General features: G+C 36.7%; 3 protein-coding genes and 1 long non-coding RNA gene across 10 annotated transcripts; 2 read left to right on the forward strand and 2 right to left on the reverse strand.

Annotated features, from left to right (window-relative positions):
* Positions 1-275: 275 nt before the first annotated feature.
* Positions 276-8,690, reverse strand: LOC102800932 (uncharacterized). Of its 2 annotated transcripts, none has more exons than XM_085499171.1 (10): positions 7,944-8,690; positions 6,268-6,363; positions 5,914-6,057; positions 5,308-5,487; positions 4,744-5,061; positions 4,343-4,470; positions 2,492-2,636; positions 2,185-2,298; positions 1,817-1,976; positions 276-1,314 (listed from the first exon to the last, which is right to left on the reverse strand). In XM_085499171.1, exons 2-10 carry the CDS (start codon positions 6,347-6,349, stop codon positions 1,269-1,271), a joined length of 1,317 nt encoding a protein of 438 aa, XP_085355297.1. In that variant the 5' UTR covers positions 6,350-6,363; positions 7,944-8,690; the 3' UTR covers positions 276-1,268. The 2 variants fall into 2 exon arrangements, with proteins under 2 accessions (XP_085355297.1, XP_006818539.2); XM_006818476.3 differs by lacking the exon at positions 7,944-8,690 and adding an exon at positions 6,953-7,149.
* LOC146745816 (uncharacterized) lies at positions 1,117-2,145 on the forward strand. The gene is made up of 2 exons (XR_014929416.1): positions 1,117-1,204; positions 1,621-2,145. It is a non-coding gene; the product is annotated as an uncharacterized LOC146745816 (long non-coding RNA).
* A 930-nt stretch (positions 8,691-9,620) lies between the features above and the next one.
* Positions 9,621-19,115, forward strand: LOC100373970 (uncharacterized). Of its 6 annotated transcripts, XM_085499165.1 has the most exons (16): positions 9,621-9,764; positions 12,139-12,483; positions 12,697-13,035; positions 13,193-13,258; positions 13,493-13,665; positions 13,887-13,943; positions 14,042-14,146; positions 14,363-14,434; positions 14,622-14,898; positions 15,465-15,578; positions 16,638-16,819; positions 17,063-17,185; positions 17,357-17,468; positions 17,638-17,734; positions 18,037-18,139; positions 18,290-19,115. In XM_085499165.1, exons 1-16 carry the CDS (start codon positions 9,692-9,694, stop codon positions 18,371-18,373), a joined length of 2,322 nt encoding a protein of 773 aa, XP_085355291.1. In that variant the 5' UTR covers positions 9,621-9,691; the 3' UTR covers positions 18,374-19,115. The 6 variants fall into 6 exon arrangements, with proteins under 6 accessions (XP_085355291.1, XP_085355290.1, XP_085355293.1 ...); XM_085499164.1 differs by having other exon boundaries at positions 18,037-19,115; XM_085499167.1 differs by lacking the exon at positions 13,193-13,258 and having other exon boundaries at positions 18,037-19,115.
* LOC100373817 (uncharacterized) lies at positions 19,099-25,030 on the reverse strand. The gene is made up of 5 exons (XM_002736328.4): positions 24,908-25,030; positions 23,514-23,828; positions 22,501-22,839; positions 20,878-21,062; positions 19,099-20,599 (listed from the first exon to the last, which is right to left on the reverse strand). The coding sequence occupies exons 1-5, from the start codon at positions 24,966-24,968 to the stop codon at positions 20,507-20,509; spliced, it is 993 nt and encodes a 330-aa protein (XP_002736374.3). The 5' UTR covers positions 24,969-25,030; the 3' UTR covers positions 19,099-20,506.
* Between the last annotated feature and the right edge of the window lie 525 nt (positions 25,031-25,555).

Here is a 25,555-nt window from a genome sequence, read left to right on the forward strand (position 1 = left end):
ATATCGATCTGATTGACCAGAAAACTGACCATAAAGTAATATGTAAGCAAACGTTAAACAAAACAACGCGGTAAAGACCGGCGCTAAAATATGTGCACGTCCTATTTATAAGCTCGGGAGGATACTCCGTTGGCGTGAATGTCCCTAATTGGCCGAAAGTTAACATTATCCAGCTAGGCAATAAAGTGATGTTTGCTATCACGTTCGCACTTTTGTCAACAACATGTCTATTTATAGACGTGGTTTAAAGCAAAAAATGTGCTATATCAAACATGTAAGAATTACTCAAACACAGTATTTAATAAAACTTCGATAATACAATAATACATGTATATACATATGTATGTGTTTCTGGTGGAAATTTAGGCGATCTTATTGCCTAAGACAGTTGAACATTTGCCACATTTAACAACATTTCCAAGTGCCACACCGTAGAATAAGTAGTAGTCAAGCTGGAGCTTTTGTTATATATGTTAATGGCCATGGTGAAAGGCAAACTGGGTCGTCAAACTTGTCAACAGTAATAAAAATAAGCACCGGCCTACTGCTCTCAACCCACTGTGAATTGATGATTTTTTGTTTCGTATTGATAACAATTTTACCCACTCATGAAGAGTCCATTATACTCAACAACTGGTGTCAATTTTACTAAGAATATTGTACTTCTTTTAAATAAAAATTACTAATATAAATATATATGTATTGTCATATGTGCAGTTTAAGAACAAAAATAATATACATCCTGTACTGAATGTTTTGTTCATTATGTATTCAGTCACTGATGACCCACGCATTCGCCCATAGGTGTGTTTCCGTCCACTGTGAGATCTCGCGTATTGCATGAAAGTCGCGGACCGAACGTCTGCCACGAAATTGTAATCATTTTATTTTTAACTCAAGTTTCTTCTAATTATAGCTCAATGCCGACAGGTTTTAATTTTTCAGGAGGACTATATCGTTGAGATACCCCGATTTCAACAAAATTGACAAACATGAAATGTATGTAGATTTCGCAACCCCACGCGATGTTTTGACAATCCTATATATGACCTTTGCTTGTCCGGGTTTTACGTTCTGTTGCAAACATAATGCGGGATCTCGCAGTGAACGGGAAATGGTCTACGTGGGATGTCTATTCACCTATACGTGGACACGGTGAAAACTTTTTCCCCCAAGCACACGTCATAACGAACTGTTCTGACTGGTGAGTGATTGGATGAACTAATATGAGTACGTGTTGGCAACCATCTCAATTTTGAGTAAAACGTTCACACAGGTGTTCCTTTCTCCCGGGGAACGAATCGACAGCTCCACCTGTGAATAACAATAATACATTTTGTTATAGTGTTAGTCCCGGTGCAACAAAGGCATTCATGTTTATAAATATTGATAAATTTCATAATTCGAACTGAAACGAGAGGTTTCCCTTGGCCGATTGAATAACATTGTACGTTTTCAAGTGATGTCATTGGCCACTGTGCTCGTGACGATCGAGCCCTTTTAATTTGTGCAAGTCATGGTTAAATACAGCTGATGAATCATTTTTATGCATTGTACATTTCTAATGTAGGCCCAAGAATGTAAAAAAAACCCACTAATTGATAATAATTTTTTTTTCAGAGATGCTAGCTCCAGATCCTATTGTATTTTACTCCATTCACGTTTGTTGGTATTTGTGTCTTGGCGCTAAATCACGTGAGAACAATGCTGATATATTATAATAGGAATAACCTCTCGTCGAAGTCGAGTGTACCACTCAATATTGCGCAATCGTGGTCCACCAGCCGTCGGCAGAGGGTGCTGTTTTATAACTTACCTATCCCGTCTGTTGTTCCACCAGCCAGACACGTAAACCACTATTGGAATAGATAATCCGACAACAGTAATCACGATGAGGAATGTTGTCATGTTCTGTGACAGTCCTTGTTTTTCCTTTATTGGTTCTGGTTTCTGACTTTCGCGAGGTACTGGCTTGCCTAGTACAGAAACATTTCTGTATTTATTTCTGTGTTTGATGAAATGACTCTGCATTTATTGCAACAATACACTAAATAAAGAAACACACACTCACGCGTGTACTCATTTCACCTAGTATTTATCCAATCGATGTTGGTTGAATTAGTCGTATACAGGCAAATCTATTTCGTTTAAGACTTGCAAGGCCATTGTCAAACGTGGACTTACCTTCCGTTTTTCCTACATTTGTTATTGGCATATAACCGGCGGCCGATGTCACACCCATACATGGGCAGGAGCACACTGGTGGAGTCTGCCGAGGACACTGTGATGCATACTCTCCTACCAACCAAAATATGAAACGTTATTCATTTTTGCTTTATTAAAAGCGTAAATGATACATATTTCATCAACGTCTGAGTGTACAAGGAGACAAATCCCAGTGATGATTTCACCACTATAACAACAAAACTCGTCTATCACAACACAAATTGTCTACCAACATGTAGATTGAATAATCAACTATTATGATCACCTTTGGTTGTGAGATGAATTCTCCGACTCTCTATTACGTCACAATTAGACTCAACCAAACACGTGTATAATCCTCGGTTTATTGGCTGGAAGTTTTCGATATACAATCTACTGCCATTATTGGTTGATATAATTATGACTTCATCCTGAAATGAAAGTATGTACATGTTATTACAATTACATGTATATTATTACGAGCTTGTAAACACGCGATTCGAACTATTGCCACTATAAGCAGATACACAACTTACTACGCCACTTCTCGCGCCTAAAAATGCTTCAAAATAGCGTGTAATATGAAAAAAAAATCATTAACTTAGTCTGGCGAGTTTGGACCCCCCCCCCATAAAAAATCCTGTATCCGCCCCTGCAGACCATAGACCTTCTTTCTAAGGTCTATGTGCAGACCATACTAGTATTACACAATTATATTGCATTGTGGGATACTTGCGGCAGGTTGCCCCGGCAGGCGCGCTGTGCGATTGGCATATGGCGTAGTTGTGCTCGATTTAATGAAAACTATCCCACTGTGACTTTGCATTGCGATATGGTCTACGCGCTAGCCAAAATTCTGACGTCACAGACAGCAATATAAATTATAGTCAGTGCGACCTTCTTATGATTAACTTCGGAACAAGTATACATTTATGAGGAGTGACGAACACCCGGGTGGAACTAATATATTCACAGGCACATTACGTAGGCACATATTTATGTACTTAAAGCGGAGATGCCGTCACCTGCGCATGCGTCAGATAGCTATAAGCCCCTTTCCAATTCCATCCTCCATTGTATTTCCCATGATGCTTAGAGAGAGGTCACGGGGTCACGGGGTATAAACATTGAGTACAGGAAGCAGCACTGATACAAGTACTATACACAACAAGCTCTATTTTTTCCAGAAACCAACCATTTAAGGTGAGTTTTCTCAATATTTTTCACTGTGATTAACTTAAACCTTTGACAGATTAGTTTATAGTGTGTTTTAATTGCAAAGGAAATCTTTATTTCATTAAATGACTCAGTTTGTTCATACTTTTTTTCCTATATTTTACATTAAACTCATCAAAAATCAGTGAAAATAAATTCCATACAAAATGCCCAAAAAGCCTTTTCAGCGAAAATAAAGTATTCCACAGTATTTTTTTATTGATAAAAATGATGAATAAAGCAAAATAAAAATAGACAGCCAGAGTACATACAAACTTCAATTTAGAAAGTTGTATTTTAATGAATGGAAGTGTTAAATGGCTCTTTCCAGGTTAGAGAACTGTGAACATTTGATTCACTTCCTGTACTGCTATACACTGTGAAAAATCAAGTTGAACAAGTTTTACAAAGCACACCATGTATTCTACTTACAAATTACACAAATAATTAACTGATTGGAAAATTTTCATAAGTTTTTTTTTCTATAACTGCAGTGAACAACTTATGTATACTGTACTTTCAAAATGAAGTGAACAGACAATTTAAGTCATTTAAACAAAAATTAAGATTTCCTATGCAATTACTAAAAACACACTATAAACTAATCTGTCAAAGGTTTAAGTTAATCACAGTGAAAAATATTGAGAAAACTCACCTTAAATGGTTGGTTTCTGGAAAAAATAGAGCTTGTTGTGTATAGTACTTGTATCAGTGCTGCTTCCTGTACTCAATGTTTATACCCCGTGACCCCGTGACCTCTCTCATTGTTTACAAACAAGCGTATACCCATGAGCCTTTGCGTTTTTGGCGTGTGTTGACCCTCCCGCTTCAACCAGTTTGTTTCCTATTGATCTTATATTATACACCACAGATAGAAAAGAACTCATATAAACTTGTAGTACTGAAATGAACAACCGGTTACCTGTAATTCGATACCATCTTTGAACCACGATGTTTGGTACCTCGTCTCGTCTGTTGCACATTCCACAATAGCTTCAGAACCATACTCGGTTGGATACTTGGCAATATGCGCCGTTATTTGTATATTCTCTGAAAGACACAGACCTTTAATCGTGAAGATGACAATATGATTTGTGATTCAAAACAAAAATAATAACGCACAATAACATAAAAACAAAAGCATGTTTAATGTTTTTATGACCAATTTTCTGTCAATCCACGTTGTTAAACGTTTGCTACGTGTATGTGCAAAACTAAGGAAATTGAACGACATTTCTCATTCACCATCATAAACACACGCCCTCAACATATCAGACACGCACATTGAAAATAGTCACTGAAGAATCCAATGTCGAATCTTACCGGCAATATCAAGATGCATAGACAGATGTCCCTGTGGTTTCATAGTTGTCGAGATTCTGTGGCGTCCTTCCAAACCACAGTGAAGACCTGATAACAGGACTGTCATGTAACCTCTGTGAAGACTGGGGACAATATTACTGTTCCGTCGGAGGACTTTACAACCTCTCTGATCGCCATTGACACTTTCCAGAAAGAACACTTCATCGCCGCTGTTATCCCAGAAAGATATGTCCGTTATATTTGTAAGACCGAGGGCAAACGTCACAGATGTCATCCTGGTCTTAGTGCCCATAATAAATATGGACTCGTCCCAATTTTCTGGTGGAAACAAAAATAAAATCCCCAAAATGTGAAGTGCATATGACGAATACAACATAAAATCTATAAAAAAAATCACGTTAAAGGGCGGTGTTCGTCGCCGCGCCGCGTCCTGTTCGCTATGAAACCCATAACGACGTATACAACGCGTGTAAAATATATTGTTCACTTCCATGGAATTCAAACACGCGCTGTGCGACGACCACCGCCCTTTAAACCCTCCTGATTGTTGAAGTATTCGTTTACCTAACACTCGTAACGATGTCGGAACTCCAATCATATTTTTGTTACCATCGTCAGTTGTGTACCATCGTACACTATACCCTTCATACTTTCTAGTTAGGTTCGCAACACTAACAAAGTACCACGTTTTGTACGCCACCACTGTCGACGAGCTTGAGCAGGCAATTTCATTATAATCACCACCTGGAAAACAAAGAATTTAAGGTCATTGTGCGAATACTGTTAAAAATTACATACACAAATGCACCGTTTCAGTGTTAGGGTTCATACCAACTTGTTTAAAAGATTGTGTCTGATTGGCTATCCTACTATAACAGACAGGCCAATCAGAGAACAGCATTTTTGCTGACAGTCCTTTGTTGTCTGTATGACAGCAACATTTTTGTTCGTTCCAAACATATCTACACCCGAACATACACTCACTCACTCACTCACTCTGTGTTATATAATACATGTTTTAGTCTGTATTTTGAACGAAGCAGCCGATTATTCCGTAGTATGTTCGAAAAAGTTTATTGACACCAGTAATATAATTATCCACAACAAATTAAATATATTTTCGCGATAACCTCATTCTATTACGAGACTTGATGTTGGTGTTTTTCTTACCAGCAAACTTTGCCTCCGCACAAAAATCTGATGACTCTCTTACAGCAATGCTGCTGTTAATATACACACGTGACCGTATCGGCAGGTACGCGTCATGTCCGGTTGGAATTATAAGACCACCCAGAATAGCGTCATATACAGGCCCTGAGAAAAAATTAAAATAACAGAAAAAAACCTTAAAAACGACATATATTAAAAAATATTGTATTTTCGAGTGTGTGACGCCTCTCCCCAAACTCAGAACTGCCTTTATTGACATATTTGTCACATGTTTAAACTTGAACTTCTGTTAAGAGTGACTGGAATAAAGTACAGGAAGAATATACTGACAGAAATGGCATAAACGCTACTCACCGTCGATATCCGGACATTTGTATATTGCAGTCGTTGTTACAACACACACAGTTAGACAAATACTCATGATTTTTTGAATCATTTTTATCTTTTTCCCTGGCAAATAATAAGAAAAAATATAGAAATGATAAGAGTATGATGTAAGTTAAAATTATAATTAAAATAAATAAATAAATAAATAAATAAGTAAATAAATAAATAAATAAATAAATAAATAAATAAATAAATAAATAAATAAATAAATAAATAAATAACGAATGAATGAATCAATCAACCAACAAATAAATAAATAAACAAGTAAATAAATAAATAAATAAAAGAATCAATCAATCAATCAATCAATCAATCAATCAACCAACAAATAAATAAAAGAATCAATGAATCAATGAATCAATTAATCAATCAACATATCAATCAATCAATCAAAAAAATAAATAAATAAATAAATAAATAAATAAATAAATAAATAAATAAATAAATAACAGCCACAACCAACAAACTAAACAAATGCATGCGACTTAATTCATAGTAGGCTCTTAACCCTGTCCAAAATTCAAACGTCGCCACTTAAATATCCCAGTTGCGCTAATGTTGGTTTCCCACAGTGAAATGATGTGCCTTATGTCGGAAGACCCCACGGTCACTTATCATCTCGCCATACATCTGATTACAAACGACCGCCTACCAGTTCACGCAAGGCCATCAATCAATTACAACTCGCATCATGATGGCAGGCCATTATCCAGCATATCGCGCTATAATGTGTCTACAAATCCTACCACTGAGCTACTTGCAGTTAATTTGCCTATTGTATCTCAATTTATGTACTTAATTGAAATTTCAAATAGAAATAAATCTGACGCAACAGCAACGAAACAAATGAGTCATGTACATAAAGGGTAATCCCCTCATTATAAGAAATAGTATAGGAGATGGAGGCACCCTAACTTGCTGGTAATTTTGTCATTGTCTCATGCGTTTATGCACAGATTCAGTACAAATGGTATAATATATATATATATATATATATATATATATATATATATATATATATATATTTATTTATTTATTATACATCTGTCACCGTAACGCCAATAAGTTACAGAGTGTCGTAATTTTGCGGTATTTTACGGGGTATTTTCATCCTACCATATTAGGAAATGCGAATTCGAAATATGGAATGATTACGCGCGTAAGCATCTTCTATTAATAAAACCGGACTCCACACAAAGAATTTTGCTGATTCTCATGGTGTATCCTTGGAAGGGAAAGATATATAATAATAAGGTTATTACGAGAATGTCTCGAAGTATGCTGCGCGTTGGTCGATACTCCAGCTGCACTGTCTTCGTGCATACTTTGAGGTATCCTCGTATTAACCTCATAATATACGTATATATACCGTCTTAATCGCTCCAATTTAGGGCACTTTTAACTTTCATCAAACATTATATGTATATATCGGCCATAGAGACGTCGAAGAAATCACATAAGCTTATTGATATAATTATTCAAAATGTTCTGTATAACTCAAGATTCCATTGATTACTATTTTGTTCCAATATAAGCCTGCAGTACCACTGTCCTCTCACGGCAAGCATATCGTTACATTGACTTCGGCACTGCCGATACACACAACACATAATACAATATATTAACTGAGTTATATTACATACCTTTCAGACTAATATTACCGACAATAGTTGTCTGTAGTAGCTTCTCATAAGACCTACATGCAACGATCCCACTTCAGATTATTATTATGCAGAGATGTTCCTCGATGATCACGTGACACACTGATTTAAATGCCCAGTTCATGAATATGGAGATTTGGCGTGATCAAGGTCCTCACGCCGTTTCTTTTTACCCAGGAATAAATACGTACCTGGTATGAACTGATTGGCACTTATTATACTTCACTTATACCAGGTGATGATGTGACGTGGTTTAGTTTAGTGCAGTGTCGTATAGGTTAGTGTGATATGGCATGTGGAGAGGTGCGGTGAAGTGTAGTTTTGTGTAGTGTAGTATTGTGTAGTGTAGATTTGTGTAGTGTAGCGTAGTGTAGTGTAGCGTAGTGTAGTTGCGTGGAAAGGTGCGATGTGATGTAGTGTGGAGAGGTGTGATTTATTACAGTGTAGTGTAGTGTGGTATGTGGAGTGATTTGGTGTGGTGTAGTTTAGTGAGGAGTGGTGTAATGTTGTGTGGTGGGGTTTAGTTTAGTATGGTATATAGTGTGGTCTAGTGTATTGTAGTGTGACATGTGAAGTGGAGTTGTGTAGTGTGGTGTATGGTATAGTGTGGTCTAATGTTGCACAGTTTAGCGTAGTGTGGAATGTAGAAAGGTGTTCTGTAGTGTGATATGGTGTAGTTTAGTTTAGTGTTGTGTAGTGTAATGGCACGTAGAGTGGAGTTGTGTAGTGTGGTTTTGTGTAGTGTATTTTTGTGTAATGTAATGTGGTATTACTCATGAATAAGTCATCGTTTCCTGGAATTGTTTTTATTGTGTCATTTGCAATCGTCTGGCTTTGAATTCAACCGTAAACAACATGGTGCTACGGTTATGGAGTTTAACTAAGCAGATGAGTTCAAGGACAAGTACCTTGCTACTCATAATAAGCGGTAAGTCGACCGTGAACGCAGGTAGTGTTCAAAATGGCGACGATGAGTCTGACATCACATTTTGCCTATACAGATTAGCACAGCCACTACACACTGCACGTCTGGATGCTCAGCCATATTAATATTTTGTTCAGTCTTAGTGTATTGATTGGTATTTTAGTGTAGTGTAGTGTAGTGTAGTGTAGTGTAGTGTAGTGTAGTGTAGTGTAGTGTAGTGTAGTGTAGTGTAGTGTAGTGTAGTGTAGTGTAGTGTAGTGTAGTGCAGTGTAGTGCAGTGTAGTGTAGTGGAAAGATTCAGCGTGTTGTAGAGGTGTAGTGTAGTGTAGTGTAGTGTAGTGTAGTGTAGTGTAGTGTAGTGTAGTGTAGTGTAGTGTAGTGTAGTGTAGTGCAGTGTAGTGCAGTGTAGTGTAGTGGAAAGATTCAGCGTGTTGTAGAGGTGTAGTGTAGTGTAGTGTAGTGTAGTGTAGTGTAGTGTAGTGTAGTGTAGTGCAGTGTAGTGCAGTGTAGTGTAGTGGAAAGATTCAGCGTGTTGTAGAGGTGTAGTGTAGTGTAGTGTAGTGTAGTGTAGTGTAGTGTAGTGTAGTGTAGTGTGATTTGGTTTAGTGTCGTGTGACTTAGTGTGGAAATATGATATGGTGTGGGGTAGGTATGGTATGGCATGGTGTGATGTTATAATAAGTTGTGGTTATTTTATAGTAGCTTAAGGTGCATGTCAGTGTAACATGAATGAGTCATCGTTTCCTGGAATTGTTTTTATTGTTTCATTTGCAATCGTCTGGCTTTGAATTCAACCATAAACAACATGGTGCTACGGTTATGGAGTTTAACTAAGCAGATGAGTTCAAGGACAAGTACCTTGCTACTCATAATAAGCGGTAAGTCGACCGTGAACGCAGGTAGTGTTCAAAGTGGCGACGATGAGTCTGACATCACATTTTGCCTATACAGATTAGCACAGCCACTACACACTGCACGTCTGGATGCTCAGCCATATTAATATTTTGTTCAGTCTTAGTGTATTGATTGGTATTTTAGTGTAGTGTAGTAGTGTAGTGTAGTGTAGTGTAGTCTGGAGAGGTGTAGTGTAGTGTAGTGTAGTGTAGTGTAGTGTAGTGTAGTGTAGTGTAGTGTAGTGTAGTGTAGTGTAGTGTAGTGTAGTGTAGTGTAGTGTGGAGAGGTGTAGTGTGGGGAGGTGTAGTACAGTTTAAGTGTAGTCACAAATATATGTGCACACCGTAATTACATACTGTCTTTTTTACAAAACGGAAAACACGTAAGGCGAACAGATGCAGTGTCACGCCACGAACAAGCGCGATTAGTCTGTTGTGTTGCTCTTGTTTTATTATAAAATATTTACATCACCACTAATCACTAGTTATTATCACATATTAGATTCAATGAATACAATATAGTTCTAATCGAAACAGATATATTTAGGAATAGACAATATGAGTCATATCCTCGGTAATCCTGTAGTCCATTTTCTTGGAACGGCATCGCTTTGAGCAGGGTTCGAGCGAATTTTGGGGAATAATTTCATTTGAACACGGCATTGTTACCTATTGTGAAGAGAAACGCATAAAGTGAGGTTGACTTCAGTTAGAAATATACATATTGTACAATAATTGAATTTGACTTCGTTATTTTACCTCCATATCTCAGCGTCCCGCCAATATATTTTAGTTTCAGTTTCGTTATGAGTAATATATATATATATGGTAAGAGCTAAAGGGGTCGTCTCACATATTCTCACCAGTCAGGGGTTAAATTACGTTGATGCAATGAATGCAAAAACAAAACACCTACAGGATATACTTAAACGTTGCCGAGCTTCACTCTATGAGTTCACAAATATGGTGAAATTCAATTGGTCGACAAAATACGTTTACAGACTACAAATATTTGACAGTGAAGGCAGCCTGCCCTTATTCTATTAATATTTGCCTGTACAATTCTCGAACAAATCACCACTAGAACACATTGGTCTCACTAACCCGCACCAACACAGGTTATAATATCATGTCGACATATATAATTATTACTGAATGCACATGATTTAATATATTGGAAACTTGAGTTGTATCCTAATATGTATTGGTGTGTTTATTTTCATATACTATACCATGTCATAGTATCATCCAAAATGTAATGTCAATAAACTGTACTGTTATTGGAAGCAGCTACCAGCTGTAGTGTTTGAATAGCAGTGCAAAGGTGCTTGCATGTGTACACAAAAATGAGTGACCCCCAGTCAACAAAACAAACACCAACCCCTGTAATGTCTGGTCAGTGTCTTAGTCAGAACAAGTTAACGCTGTATTGTCAGCGAAATTGTGTTTGAAGCTTTTAATATTTCGAGTATTAAACGTACTATAATAAACATTATTATTTGTACTGTCATTAGCGGATTCGCTTGTGATTGAGTCACCGTATTTCCTTATGGTAAGTGAAAGATGCAAGCCATGTTCTCTAGCTGTTTCCTGTATAGTCATTATGTCCCTTACTTTCGATTTTATAATACGACTATATTTTACTCGAGTTGCCAGTGCGTGAAAGCAAACTCATCTTCGACAGCCAAGACCGTTTATTCGGCCGAAGCCTCGACATTAACCCTTGGCATATTAAACCACGATTTACTGTATGTCGCACGCCCTCAGTCGATTATAAGATTCACTCTCTGAGAACGAGCTTACTGACCAGAAAACGCTGAGGGAAATAATGTGTTTGTTGCAACGAAGACCGAATCGGGCAATCCACTATGTTTTGGCAGTTTTTTACTAAAATACGGTATGCACAAATATTTAGACATTCCAATGTCTTCATTCACCTGCCCATAAACAATGGAATAAGAAATTTTTGAAACGTATCAAACGAATATGAACCTTCTGTTCTTTACTCCGGGTGAATCAGCGCAAAGCCCGACCTTCGCATTTATGATACAGCAACGCTTCTTGGCGCGCCCAATCAAATGACGCAATTAAACTTCAGTGAAATACTGTTTTTCCTAACACGATCACGCACGGGTTCGTAGGCCGGTAATGAATGGCCGGCTTTAGCAAACCGTGCGATTCGGACGATGAAGTAAACAATAACATTTTCGTAGAGAATTCCTACAGCAATGCATGATGGGATATATTGTGGTGAAAATAACATTGTTTTTATCTAAGTTTATTAGCTAGATTGAATGCTTTTTATTTTTTTAGATATCACCCTCCAAACTTATCATGCAATATTCTGATTTTCACATAGTTCTACAGCGAGTTATTGTTGGCACCAACGAGGCTGTGAACATTGGAGAATCCATTGACCTAGAATGCCCGGATGACCCCGTATACGTTCGAACGTCATGGCACATAATTTCAATCCGCTGGAGTCGGGGACCACTCAACAGTTTTATCGCACAGCACCTGCCGGTGGATGAGAACAGTGAAAAAATTATCGACAAACATAAATATGAGATAATAAACAACACCATATTGCGGATAATCAAAGCCGAGATCTCTGATGATGACAAGTACACGTGTACCGTGTCATATGGGATTCTGAATACTGAAAGAAATCAAAGTAGAAGAACAGTGGATCTTGCAGTATGCGGTAGGTGTTGTCATTAAATCATTGCTGATAAAATTAGATATTATTGAATGATGATGTACGTTTATATAATATTTATTTTTTGAATATAATTTTGAGTTCTATATTAATTATATCATACAACCCATATATCGGACGCCTTGCTGCTCCACTCATGTTCGTACGTTTGTCTAATGATGATGGTGATGATAAAATCAAATATAATATTACTTTCAGCTCCATTTACATTACTTATGGACGCACCGTTTTCTAATGACACCAAAACTGGAAACGCGACGTTCAATGTCGAAGTATACGACAGTTTCAGCGTGATATGCATAGCTATATCTGGCAGACCATCGACAACACTGATCTGGTTACACGATGGCCATCTCCTGCGTAACCTATACGGTATATCGATCACGGAATCACATTCAAAATTAAACTCTACAAGTCGCCTTATAATACAAGACATTAGGCCTCGTCATGCAGGGCTATACACGTGTGTGGGTGAGAATGCGGTCGTATCTAATCGTCAGGAAATTGATTTTACTCTAGTCGTGGATGTTCCCCCGGGTAAGGTGTATTAGTTACATTACAAATCTATAATACTAACACGACTAAAATCGCAGTCTAATTTCCAAGGTATTAGATATGGTACAGTTGTATTTACACAACAAATGTTACGTGCTGTTTTTAAAATGTAATTTAATATATATTTTACATCATTTAGGTGTTACTGTCAAAAGCAGATACCCTAATGACACTGTCAGACAAAATATAACCGAGATATTAAAAGGTAAAACCTTGAAGTCACCCGCAATCACGGGAATGCTTAACACAAGGGAGATCACATGCGATAACCCACACTAAATTTACCCTTAATAAACAACTCATTATCCATGTCAATGCGTTGAAAAAAATGAAGTCACTAAAACTCAATGAATGTTCTATTTAAATAACTATCATTCATGTTAGCTGGTCAATCAACACATGTGGCATTTATTACAATCCACCAATGTTTTTACTTCAGGATTCGGTACTGAAACAACACCCACAAACGTGACGAAGGACGACTACTGGATAGTTAGGGGTCATGGTGATTACTCCCCGAATTATAACTCGTACTATTACATAGGCGGTGTTGCTATCATTGTGATGATTAGTGTATGTGTTCTAATAACCATAATAAGAAGAAAACTAAAGGTAATCTATTAATACGGTCAGTAATACGGATGTAAAACGAAATGTAAACAAACGACACTATTAATAATATTACAATTACCTGTCGACCTCAAGGTCAGTTATATGGCTTTCTAAAAACCCAGCGAGAGTTTTCGTATACATGGATTGTTATAGGAACAAAGTGCCACTTTTCCTGTCTTAAATACATAGAGAATAAACTGTCAACAATATTTCATCCACAGAACTCATACAATCTCCAAGTTGAAACAATTGAGTCCGATATAAATGAAGAGAATGAGGTACCACCATTTTCTTAGCGTTCGTAATTTGAATGATATTTGTTAATAAAGTTGACTTTGATGGCAACACAATTTACATATGGGTTCATGTTATTCAGAATAGAGATAACCCTACAATGGTATCATCTGCCGGTACATTGGACTCTATAAGGACTGCATCATTCATGGGAAACGAACAAGAACATGAACACATGGATATGAAGGTGCATAGTTTTATAAACTTAAAAGAGTGTGACGTGATGTTTTGACCTGTTATGTAAATCAGTTATATATTAACTGTACATCTCGTATATAGTTGGAATAGCTGTGTTGCCAAGGCTTTCACAGTGAAGCTGTCTAATATTCCTCGACAATGGAGTTAGGCGCATTCACATCGGAGCCTACATATGTAACTACTATTTCTTTGTCTTCAATTTCAGGAAGAAGTTTCTGGTTTCAATGAAAATGAAAATCTGTTGAATAGGAAGCTAATGTGTACACGACCATCAATGGTATATTGATCATTGTCGAACACTTTTATTAAAATATTATTGGTGGGGATTTAGTCTGAAACGTATGAATGGGGTCGTAATTTGTTTCACCGTGTGTTAGTCCCGTCTCCTAGACTATGTCTAAAATTCAGCCAGTGTAATTACATGTAATGTAAACAGTTGTAAATATTCTTTATTATGCTATAAGCAACAGAGGCAAAGTCCGGATTGTCACTGTGACGCCGATGATTATTTACAACCTGTAGATGAAAATAAAAACGTGAAAACTAAACTTAAACACGTGATCAACGCGAGGAAAATATCCGTTCCTTCATACGATAAGTGGGAAATACCGGCAGAAAACTTGACATTTGCGTCATCGGGAATTTTGGGTCACGGTGAATTTGGTGAAGTGCGAAAAGCCAAGGCTTGGGGATTGCAAACAATACAGGGAATCACTGATGTAGCTGTCAAACAACTCAAAGGTGAGAACAGAGAGTTCCAGAGAAATGTTTAGTTTAGAATCAGCCCACTGTCCATTTATTAGTATAAGTGAATACAAGCACCAATTAATACTTACGTTAGTAATGATATGATCAATATAGAATGAATGTAAAGGTCTTTGAACACCGGACATTTTATATGATGCCAATCCATCTTGATCGTATTTAATCTTGCATAGCAATCACATAACATATATCTCATTGGAATTTGCTTTGTTAACGTAAGTTATATTACTTATACTGTATTTTGGTTTATAACATACCGTATCGAGCTTCTTAATAGATAATGCCAAATATTTGATGAGCAACATAGTACGCACTAATGACATATAATCTGAACACGAAATTCTATAAAACTTTATAGTGGACAGATTGCATTCGAAATTGTGTTTGATATTTTTAATATAATACCCTGTTAAGAGACTCTGATTCCACAGTGTATATGCATGTATATCTGAACTAATGTATTACATTTTTCTCTATTACGCGTACATCAAAGCTACAGTCAATAATTTGTATGTATAAGGTATATGCTCTTACTTCAATAGGAACAGCAAATGAAAAAGACAAAGACGATTTTTTAAACGAATTATCAATCATGACAAAATTCCCTGCAGCCCACCCTAACGTTGTTTCCTTATTAGGATGTTGCTTGAGATCAGGTAACAATAATGGCTATCATGTGCCATATGCTTTTGCTTAATACAATGCACTGCGCTGTGGTAAATTACAATATATAAAGAAACTGTTTACATGATTGTGTTTCCCTTAATAAAGGTGTGTTGCATAATAAGCTTTACTAATACCAATTATTATGCCTTAGCTTTCATATATAATATGGGTGAATGCGGTTGTTGTAATACTATGGGGCACATTCATTGTTGTTAACATTTTTTAAAAACAAAATATGTTTGTATTTGAATGTACGGTCATTATAATAATAAAATCGTAACTACTAAGAACATGCTAGCACAACTATTTCTCCTTTCTGATCTCTCCTTCTTTTTTTGCGTTAACTGGAAAATTATGACTTAAAATAGATCTGTGGTTCAGACATTTTTGAAAAAGGTTACTAAGCAAATTCACTACCGTATTCGCATATATCAAAGTTTTCAGATAATGTATTGGTTGTTATAGAAACATGCACAGTAACAATCCAAGAGTCTCTGAATCACAGTTCAAGTTGTTACTTGAGGCTGGCTTTATATTTCCCCAACATGTATCAATGCACTTATTGAAAGTGACCCAGTGCTGAATATCTATCATTTGTGACACACTTGTGGATCGACGACAACACAGTTTACCCAATCAAGATAATTACGGTTTAATTGTATGCGAAAATTGTGAAACAATCACAATTTCTAATCAAACATCTCATTAATATTTCTTATTTATTTTAATCTTTTGCGAATCATAATAATTTCATTATAAATGTCTGTGAAATTATGATTACAATATAGACGATCAGTGACTAATCGTCAAGTCACATGACATCGTGTACTATCTAGATATACACAACGTTAGTATGTTATGCTGTCTACACTGCCCTGGGTAACGCACTATGCTTTAGGTTGAGAGGATATATTGCACTATTTTCCAGTAGATATTGTAATTTTTCCGGTCATCTTAATATTAATGTGAAGTTGAAAAAGTGAATTCTCGGATTGATCTGATATACAATATACCAATATCCGATTTTTTTCTTTCAAACGTGTTATCAGATCAAATTTGCATAATACTGGAACTTGTGAAATACGGCAGTTTACAAGACCATCTCCGGTCAAATCGTTCTAACTGCATCTACCAAAACCTGCATGCTAATAGTCGTAATCTGTCACCATGGGATTTACTACAGTTTGCATGGCAGATAGCAAAGGGAATGTCATTCATCGCAAACTTAAAGGTAATTAATGCAATGCATTCGAAAATCCCGCTGTAGAACAAATTCTGAAATCGGTGATAGACGAAACAAAATCGATGAATGACTTCGTGGTAGATCTGGTGTTTCAGGTCGCACTCGTTGTTAGACTGTAAATAAAGTAATATTGTGCCGATTTACTAATTAGGATATCTAAACCGCAGCTCATTTATATATTTTGCCGGCAACTGTGAGTCATCGAGTAAAACTAATATTTGATCTCTGTAGTGCATTCACCGTGATCTAGCCACTCGTAATATCCTTCTGGATGAAAATAATACGTGTAAGATTTCGGATTTCGGAATGGCACGAGACGTTGAAGGTACATATGTATACCAAAGAATGTCCCAGGTAGGTACAGATTGAAGAATCTGAAATATATATCGGGTCCATCGTACTCTAATATAAACATCAAAATATTGATCAAACGAAGAGTAAACGAGAATTGATATTTTGATGACGAGGTGTAAATCGCAGTAATGAATAATTGCACAGATATTTTGCATGTGTTTCTATCAAAAGGCTAAGTTGCCCATACGATGGATGGCTGTTGAATCATTGATAGATTCTATGTACACAACAAAGAGTGACGTATGGTCTTATGGTGTGGTTTTATGGGAGATTGTCACATTGGGTAAGCCTTGAAACATGTCAAAGGTAAACGAGACACAATATGCAAGATTGTGCCATAGGTTAACACACAAGGTGTTGGTAAATTTCCTTTCTTAGTTTTGAGCTATCATAGATTGTAGCTTCTTGCTGTCAACCGTGCGTAATCCACAGGTCTTTACAATTCATTTCAGGATCAACACCTTATATGGGCAGGTCATCAAATGAAGTCATCGAGGCTGTAACCAGTGGGTATAAATTACCCAAGCCACGTCATTGTCGTCAAGAACTGTGAGTGTAAACTGGTAAAACCGGGGGAATTTATAAATATTCTTGCGATAGGGAGACCTTGCGACCTTGCCATTTCCCTGTAGCACTAAATGATACTTGAGGATAATGGGATTGGAAAATGGGGGGACAAACACTTAAAATTGAGGTTTAAAAAAAAAAAAAAAACTACTGTAACTTCGGATAGTTTTTTTCAGAATTTAGAACAGCCAATCACAAAGAATAAATATAGTTTCATGGAAACTGTTGTGTATATAGTAAACTACTCAAGATAAATTCACAATGAATACATAATTTAATTTCAGTTACAATATAATGGACAGTGCATGGACGGATTGTCCTGAGAGAAGACCGACATTCTCTGATATCTCAATGTGCATCCAGAAAATAGTTGAGGACGAAAATACGGTATTTTTTTTAAATTTAATATATAAATCGATCACTGATATTAGAATTGTACTGCATATTTTGATTTCATACCAAGTCAACGTATACATGCGTACTGCATATGTGCTATGTGATTGTACTTGTGTTGGTGTAGTTCTTTGTTTTTCTTAGGCGTACCTGCAAATGTCAGACTTCGATCATCACTTGTATGCAAATATATCAGAAAGCGAAACCCCAACCGATGAGAAGCTGTAACCAACCATGATGTAACCGAATTGTCGAAAGCCGATAAGTTTTTGCGAATGGAAAATTGTAATTTTTTTCAGAGTATTCCAGTGTTTTGTGCGCACCAACTAACCGCTTTTATGTGAGGCGAAATACAAATCAAAGAACAAATTATATAACAAATTATCATTAAGATTCATTGTCCAATTGAAATTAATTAATTCGTTTACATATATTAAATGTCAAATATTCAAATATGTGAGTAAGCTTTATCCAACTTGTTTTGTGTTGTAACTTTTACAATCATGATATTTACGTTGTATTTGATTTCAGCCCACACAATGGATTCGAAAAGTTTTTACCTTGTCAACATTTTCACGATTATATATTTTTGTATTGGGAATACACATTGTAGTTTGACGAACAGTAGAACAAGGTTGGTGTTGCTGTCTCAAAGACAAACAATGTAATAATGCAACATATTACGTGAACATCAACTGTTATTTTTAAAGAATTCAATTTGTATTCATTTATCAATTTTAAGATTTCTGTATATATTAGTTACCCGCTGCTGAATACATATACAATCAGACTTTTTTCGGATAAAACGTTTTGACTGCCAACCAATACTGTTTTTTAAGTTTTGTTTTTACATTTGATACGGTTTTTTAATGATGCATTTTATACCTGGTGTTTTAAGTGCTTTAAAAATGTGATGTGATTTGACAAATGTTTTCAATAAGTAGAATAGAGAATTATTTTGTATAGCTTACTTACTTTATTTTTTTAGAACAAATTACAAACATCATTTGAATAAAATTACATAAAATCGCAACAAAACAAGTTACTGTAAATTACACACTATATGGAGAATCAGAAATGTATTCTGCATTATAACAGAATACTGTTTTACATATGTTACTGATACAGTAGGTTACAAATTACAGTAACTGTGTTTTCTGGACATTTGATATTGCCGTGCTATTTTATAATGAAAGTATAAACAAATTCTACATGAAGAACACTCTAGCGGTATTTTTCAAGATGGCGGATGCGCTTCGAAACGAAGTGGATGGCGAAAACGATTCCCTATCATCTGCATTTCATAAGGGAAATGTTTCAGTACGATGTTTAGTAGCAAGGTTATTAGGAGGAGACCGCTTATATGTACTCAATTCAATTCAATTCCACATTATTTGCGACATACACATAAACATAAACATAAACATAAACATTTTGTGAATTTGAATTGAAGTATATTCGTAAATGACGCACACATAAACTGTAGAACAGAAAGAAGTCAAACATAACACAATTGGAACTATTTCGGGATAATTCGATTCGCATAAAATGTGCTACTGTAATGGTTTGTTTTCACAAAAAATATTTTATTTGTTCGTTTTAGATTTTTTTGCTGATAATTTCTTGTATTGATACCAGAAATGAGGAAATTAAGAACAATACTACCCTACAGTAGCACATTTTAAGCGAATCCAATTATCCCGAAATAGTTCCAATTGTGTTACATTTATTCTTCAAAGCTTGGCAAAGGTCAGGTCCTGACCCCTTACCGGCAATAAACAATACTGAACACCTCAATGCCAGAACACAAAAATAAATGTCCAAGCTAAATGAAGACAAATAAATTTATAACATTTTGTATATGCAGTTTGAACGCTAAAAGGAGATAAAATATACAGTTCTACATGCAAAATTTGTTTAATAATTTATGAATTTATGCAACGAGGCCGATTATTTATGCGTTACGAACTCATGACCTCATGCTACTGACTAAGCAAACTGCTGACACTGACACCCATTTTGCTGACACTGTTGAATACCCGGATCAGTGTTCACTTACACAATAGAAATACTTCTAACGTGACGCATTCTTAAATGATTTGAAATAAGTTGCATCACGTTAGTGTGGGTGAATCCAAAACCCCTCCTATCGAGCGCCATATTCGCCCAATTGCATCCCCTTGTAGATCAGACGAGTAAGAGCGCCCGAATGTGCGTTCATCGCATTTTTCCTGTGATGTTATATGTGCATATCATTAGCACATTTGCATAAGCAATTTAAATACGCGTGATATTTACCACACACTCAAAAAAAGTCAATGCCGAGCTTCATGTTTTATTATGTCTATACATCAGTTTCAACTACACGGAAGTGACGTCATAGTCATCGAACTCCTTGTATTGATGATTTGCATAATCTCCCCTGCCACGTGAAGTTTTAATAGACGCGTGAGTCTGTTGAAATAAAAAAGTGACGTTATTTGTAGTTGACTTTACTACTTTAGATAAAATAGTACAGGTAATTATGCACCAAATCAACACGGAGGCATCTGTAATTAAATTTAGCGTTTAGGTAGAAAATAAATAAATAAATAAATAAATAAATATAAATAAATAAATAAATAAATAAATAAATAAATAAATAAATAAATAAATAATGAATGAATGAATGAATGAATGAATGAATGAATGAATGAATGAATAAATAAATAAATAAATAAATAAATAAATACCTGTTTGTAAACACAAATCACTCCAACTATTAATATAATTACCAGGACTGCAACCACACCCACAGCTATGGTAATAACATTGGTATTGCCCTTGATCATTTGCTGCATTATTATAACAGTTGTGTTATTAGTAATCGTTGGTGTTTTATTAGTGGTCATTACCGATGACTGGCTGGTAAATTTTTCTGTAGAGAAAATAACAGTATATCGTGAGTTTTATTTGTTCATTCAATTATCATTATGCAAGCTTCACCGGAAATGAAAGTGATTTCTATACGTAGTTGGACCGGCACTGATATGAAATTAGACTAGCGTATGCATGTAGTTGGACTGGTATTGCATGCAACTCGACTATCCCCTGCATACAATTAGATTGGTCCGTGCATGCAATTACACTTGTCCCTCCATGAAATTAGAGTAGCGGACAGTTTTTTTTTTCATGCTTTCAGACCAGCCCCTTCATGAAATCAGACTGGCTCTTGCTTGCAATTGTACTAGTCCCCGAATGCTTTTAGACTGGCCCCAATATAAAATTAAACTTGAACCTTTGTATAATTGGACAGGTAACTGCATGAATATAGACGAATTTCTGCTTGAAATACTAGCACCCTAATTTTTTTAGACCATCCCTCACATAAATATCTCACCAATCTTTGCATGCAATTATTCTGGTCCCTGCATGAAATTATACTGGTCCCTGCATGAAATTAGAGTGGTTCTAGCATACAATAATATTGATACCTCTATGAAATTAGATTGGTTCCTGCATGACATCAGATTAGCCTCTGCATAAAATTGGGTTAGTCCTTACGTGTAATTAGACTGGCCCTTGTATGGAACTAGGTTGACCTCTGCATAAAATTAGAGTAGTACCTGCATAGATTTTTGACTGGTTCTTGCATGCAATTATTCTGGTCCTAGCATAAAAATAGACTGGTTCCTGCATGAAATTTTACATATCCTAGTATGAAATTAGAGGAGCATCTTCATGTTATTAAACTGGTCCCTGCATAAAATTGGACTGGTTCTTGCATGCAATTAGCGTAGCACCTGCATGTAATTAGACTTATCCCTGCATGTAATTAAACTGGTCCCTGCAAGAAAATTTAACTTGCCCCTGCAGGTAATTAGACTACCCCTGTATACATATTTGGTTCTTATATGCAAAATATATGCAAATATTCTGGTCCCTGCATGTAATTAGACTGACCCTGCATAACATTAGACTAGTCCCTGCAGATACATATACTTGTCCCTCCATACAATTAGGACTGTTTTTTGCATACAATTAAACTGGTCCATGCATGCAATTATACTCCCTCCTGCAGGTAATTAAGCTAGTCCTCGCATACATATTTGACTTGTTCTTCCATGCAATTATTCTGGTCCCTGCATGAAATTAGACTAGACTTTGCATGGAATTAAACTGGTCGCTGCATACAATTAGACTAGACCCTGCATGTAATCGGCTGGTCCCTGGATGCACATTAACTGGTCCTTGCATAAAAGTATTCTAACTCCTGCAAAAATACTTGACTAGTTCTTGCATGCAAATATTCTGCTCCCTGCATTTATTCGATATTCTGTTACGATTTCGTTTTCAAACAGATTACTTGACAATACCTTGTGAATCTTTTACAAGAATGGTAATATTCATATCCTGGAAGTGTATCATTTCGGGATCCTGAGCTCTACAGCAGTAAATCCCGCTGTGATTCTTCTGCAGCGACGCAAACCGTAGAGTACTGGACATATTGATAACGTCTTTATTATCATGACTTGTGAAATCTACATCGTCTGTCAGTTTACTGTCACCATGGTACCAAGCTATAGTACTGCCAGGCCTGACGAGATCAACGTGGCAAGTAACGTGGAAAGCCGTATTTGAGAATATTGTCAAGGTGCCGTCACGTGAGCTGTTCAGTTTTGTAATTTCATAATCGAGGCTCATACTGTATAGCACTGGAATGATAAACAGCGTCAATAATTGAATAAATATTTTTATAACCATTGTGTATGTGTAATATACATTTAAGAAACGTAATGTGGCGTGTTACGTCTGTGCCATAGAACTGATACCTGATAAAATTTCGTACTAACATGGAATTTGTGTTTTTTGATATGTACATCATCTCACGAAGTCAATAGAAAAGATGTCTTTGGTTTCATGAAGTTGCACTCTGAGAGCACTCATAGATACTTATTGGTGTACCTGGACAGTCGTCTGACACCTTTGATTGTCTGAATTGTGCGAAATGTATCATGAACTTCCTGCGCATGCGTCAGTTGACAATAGCGTGTCATTGTTTACAAACAAGCGTCTACCCGTGAGCCGTTGCGTTTTTAGCATGAGTTGTTATCGTCGCTTGGGACTAAATTCCCGCGCGTGCGCAGGAAACAACCCGTCTACTTCAATATTCCAATGAGCGTCGATTCACAAGGCTTTGCTCTCGCTCCAAATTAATAAGCGTGGCGTAATTCTAAACAGGTCAGAATGCTGGTGAATCCATATTTGTTTACTGCAAAACATGCTCATTCATTCCACCAAATATTTGACATAATAGTCAGAAAAAAATCCCGACAATACTGCATTAATGTTCTCAGAGTGCTGTTGCAATAAACTACTGTATAATTACCGCATACGACCAGTTGTAACTGTCTTCTCTGATATACACGTCCACTGGCGCCATCAATGTACGACACAGAGCAATTATACACGTCCTCGTCTTCACGTCGCACTTCTTTAATCATCAGCGAATTCTCATCATGGAAACTGTATCTTGTACTGTCAATGTACTTAATTTGTTCATGTACTCTCTGAGCAATGAACTGGTCATTCTTCTGCCAGCGAGTGGACACAAATGTTGCATTTGGGGGTTTTTCAACGTGACAAGTCAACGTCCCAATTTGACCCACATGAACACAGTTCCAAGAGTCAACACTGTTGGGGCCTGTCGATAAAAAATCAACAGAGAGAGGGTTATTTGTAAGTACGTAAGTAATGCCTTTATTGAAATCATATCCTGTTCAGGGTCTGGATTTTTAAAATACAATAAAGTGTCAAATACATACAGAATGGCAAGACGAAAAATACAAATGAAGACATAGTGAAAACATAATAAAATCAAATAAAAACGGAGAACAAGGAATGGTTAGAAAAAACAAAACAAAAAAGGTATCTTAATAAGTTATATCAATTATAAAGCAGCTGGTATTTTTTGTTTATTGGTGTTATTTCTTAAATTGAAGCACTCAAAGATATGTTTTGCCAAATGAATTTGTGATTGTTTATCTTTTGTTTTTAGAATGTTTTTTTTTATTTGTGTTTTGTTCAAAGTCATTCTGAAGCGATGCTGTATTCAGTAACCCATATACAGAGTCCATTGCAATCCCATTGCATTTTGTCGTCTGTTTTGTTACGTGGCACCATTCTGTTATCAATGCCCACTGGCTATGAATGAAAAGAACTAAATTTAGTTCCAAGGTGCGGTACGAGCTACAATTTCTTTAGAAAATAAATGAACCGATTACCAGCCTTATATAATGAAACAATAGCGTAACCAATAGAAACGGACTCTTCACAATGCAGCTATGTTGGGTGCTGATAGTGGCGGATCCAGAGGGGGGCAGGGGAGCCATGCCCCCCCCCCCCCCAAACGCATGACGATTCGTATTATCTGGATTACGCATAGCTTCTCTGCGATTTACGCTCTGTATATCTTAAGCGTAGCTTGGACCCCCCAATACATTATGCTGGATCCGCCACTGGGTGCTGAAAACAGCACTGCGTATTAATTCATTACGTTGTATGGTATGCACCGCATTGAGAATGCTGAATGTGTCATGGAAAGCAGAAATAACACACGCGGAACTTATACATAGCCGAATTAGTAACGATGAGCCGCATGTACTTCGTTTATCCCTTACTGCGTGTCTGTTCACACGTGTCACTGCTTAGCTTTCACCTATACAGCACCCCCCCCAAATACGCTGTAATACTAAACTTATATCGATGACAGCGGATACTTACACAGTGTCACCGCGTAGAGGACAACAATACAGTTGACTGACAGTTGAGCGTTAACGTTCATAGTCCCCGAGAGACAGTGACGTTGAATGCAGGGCAGTCGTTTCCGATCGCCATCAGAGATAATTTGGCCGATACACGTCCACTGGAAGAAGTTCAATGTCTCACACCACGTGCCTTGTACACAGAAATACTATAACGCAGACAGTTTGCATGTAAAAAGGTCAGACAAATGGACCAGGCCCCTATGAATAGGGTGGGTGAACTTTTTGGTCGTATCAGCCTCGTTCTCACTTATACGTTATTTGAAGTGTCGGGGTTGAATGACTGGATGGTTCTGGCCGGGTTACGCCAAACGCCGTGAATATGAAAGGGTATTTTCACGAGTGAAGATGTCAGGACGTTGAACCTTTGGCTGTAAACTGCATGTACATGTGCTGATGCCATAACGAGTTTAATGGAGTACTAGCCTTACGGTTCATTCAACCCTGAAGTCGGCTAAACCGTGTACGTTATGAATTATTCATAAACCTAAATATTTATTAACTGCTTGACACCATAATAATGACGTCACATCGCGTAGGCTAATTTATGCGTGGACACTTCAATAACTGGAGGCGTGTACCGACTGGGCGATTCCATTCATCTTGT

This window comes from Saccoglossus kowalevskii, chromosome 5 (genome assembly GCF_978046115.1).
Source record: "Saccoglossus kowalevskii chromosome 5, keSacKowa6.1, whole genome shotgun sequence".
Classification (NCBI taxonomy): Eukaryota; Metazoa; Hemichordata; class Enteropneusta; family Harrimaniidae; genus Saccoglossus; species Saccoglossus kowalevskii.

Excerpts from the sequence above, each read along its gene's own strand:
- LOC100373817 (XM_002736328.4), bottom strand. The coding sequence starts at position 24,968 with ATGAACGTTAACGCTCAACTGTCAGTCAACTGTATTGTTGTCCTCTAC. Across the intron at positions 23,829-24,907 it reads CCTCTACGCGGTGACACTGT|GCCCCAACAGTGTTGACTCT; the intron begins GTAAGTATCCGC and ends TTTTATCGACAG. Across the intron at positions 20,600-20,877 it reads TGATTTGTGTTTACAAACAG|ACTCACGCGTCTATTAAAAC; the intron begins GTATTTATTTAT and ends TTATTTCAACAG.
- LOC100373970 (XM_085499164.1), top strand. The coding sequence starts at position 9,692 with ATGGTGCTACGGTTATGGAGTTTAACTAAGCAGATGAGTTCAAGGACA. Across the intron at positions 16,820-17,062 it reads CATTCATCGCAAACTTAAAG|TGCATTCACCGTGATCTAGC; the intron begins GTAATTAATGCA and ends TGATCTCTGTAG. Across the intron at positions 17,735-18,036 it reads CGTCATTGTCGTCAAGAACT|TTACAATATAATGGACAGTG; the intron begins GTGAGTGTAAAC and ends ATTTAATTTCAG.
- LOC102800932 (XM_085499171.1), bottom strand. The coding sequence starts at position 6,349 with ATGATTCAAAAAATCATGAGTATTTGTCTAACTGTGTGTGTTGTAACA. Across the intron at positions 4,471-4,743 it reads TATGCATCTTGATATTGCCG|AGAATATACAAATAACGGCG; the intron begins GTAAGATTCGAC and ends TGTGTCTTTCAG. Across the intron at positions 1,977-2,184 it reads AAATGTAGGAAAAACGGAAG|GCAAGCCAGTACCTCGCGAA; the intron begins GTAAGTCCACGT and ends TTTCTGTACTAG.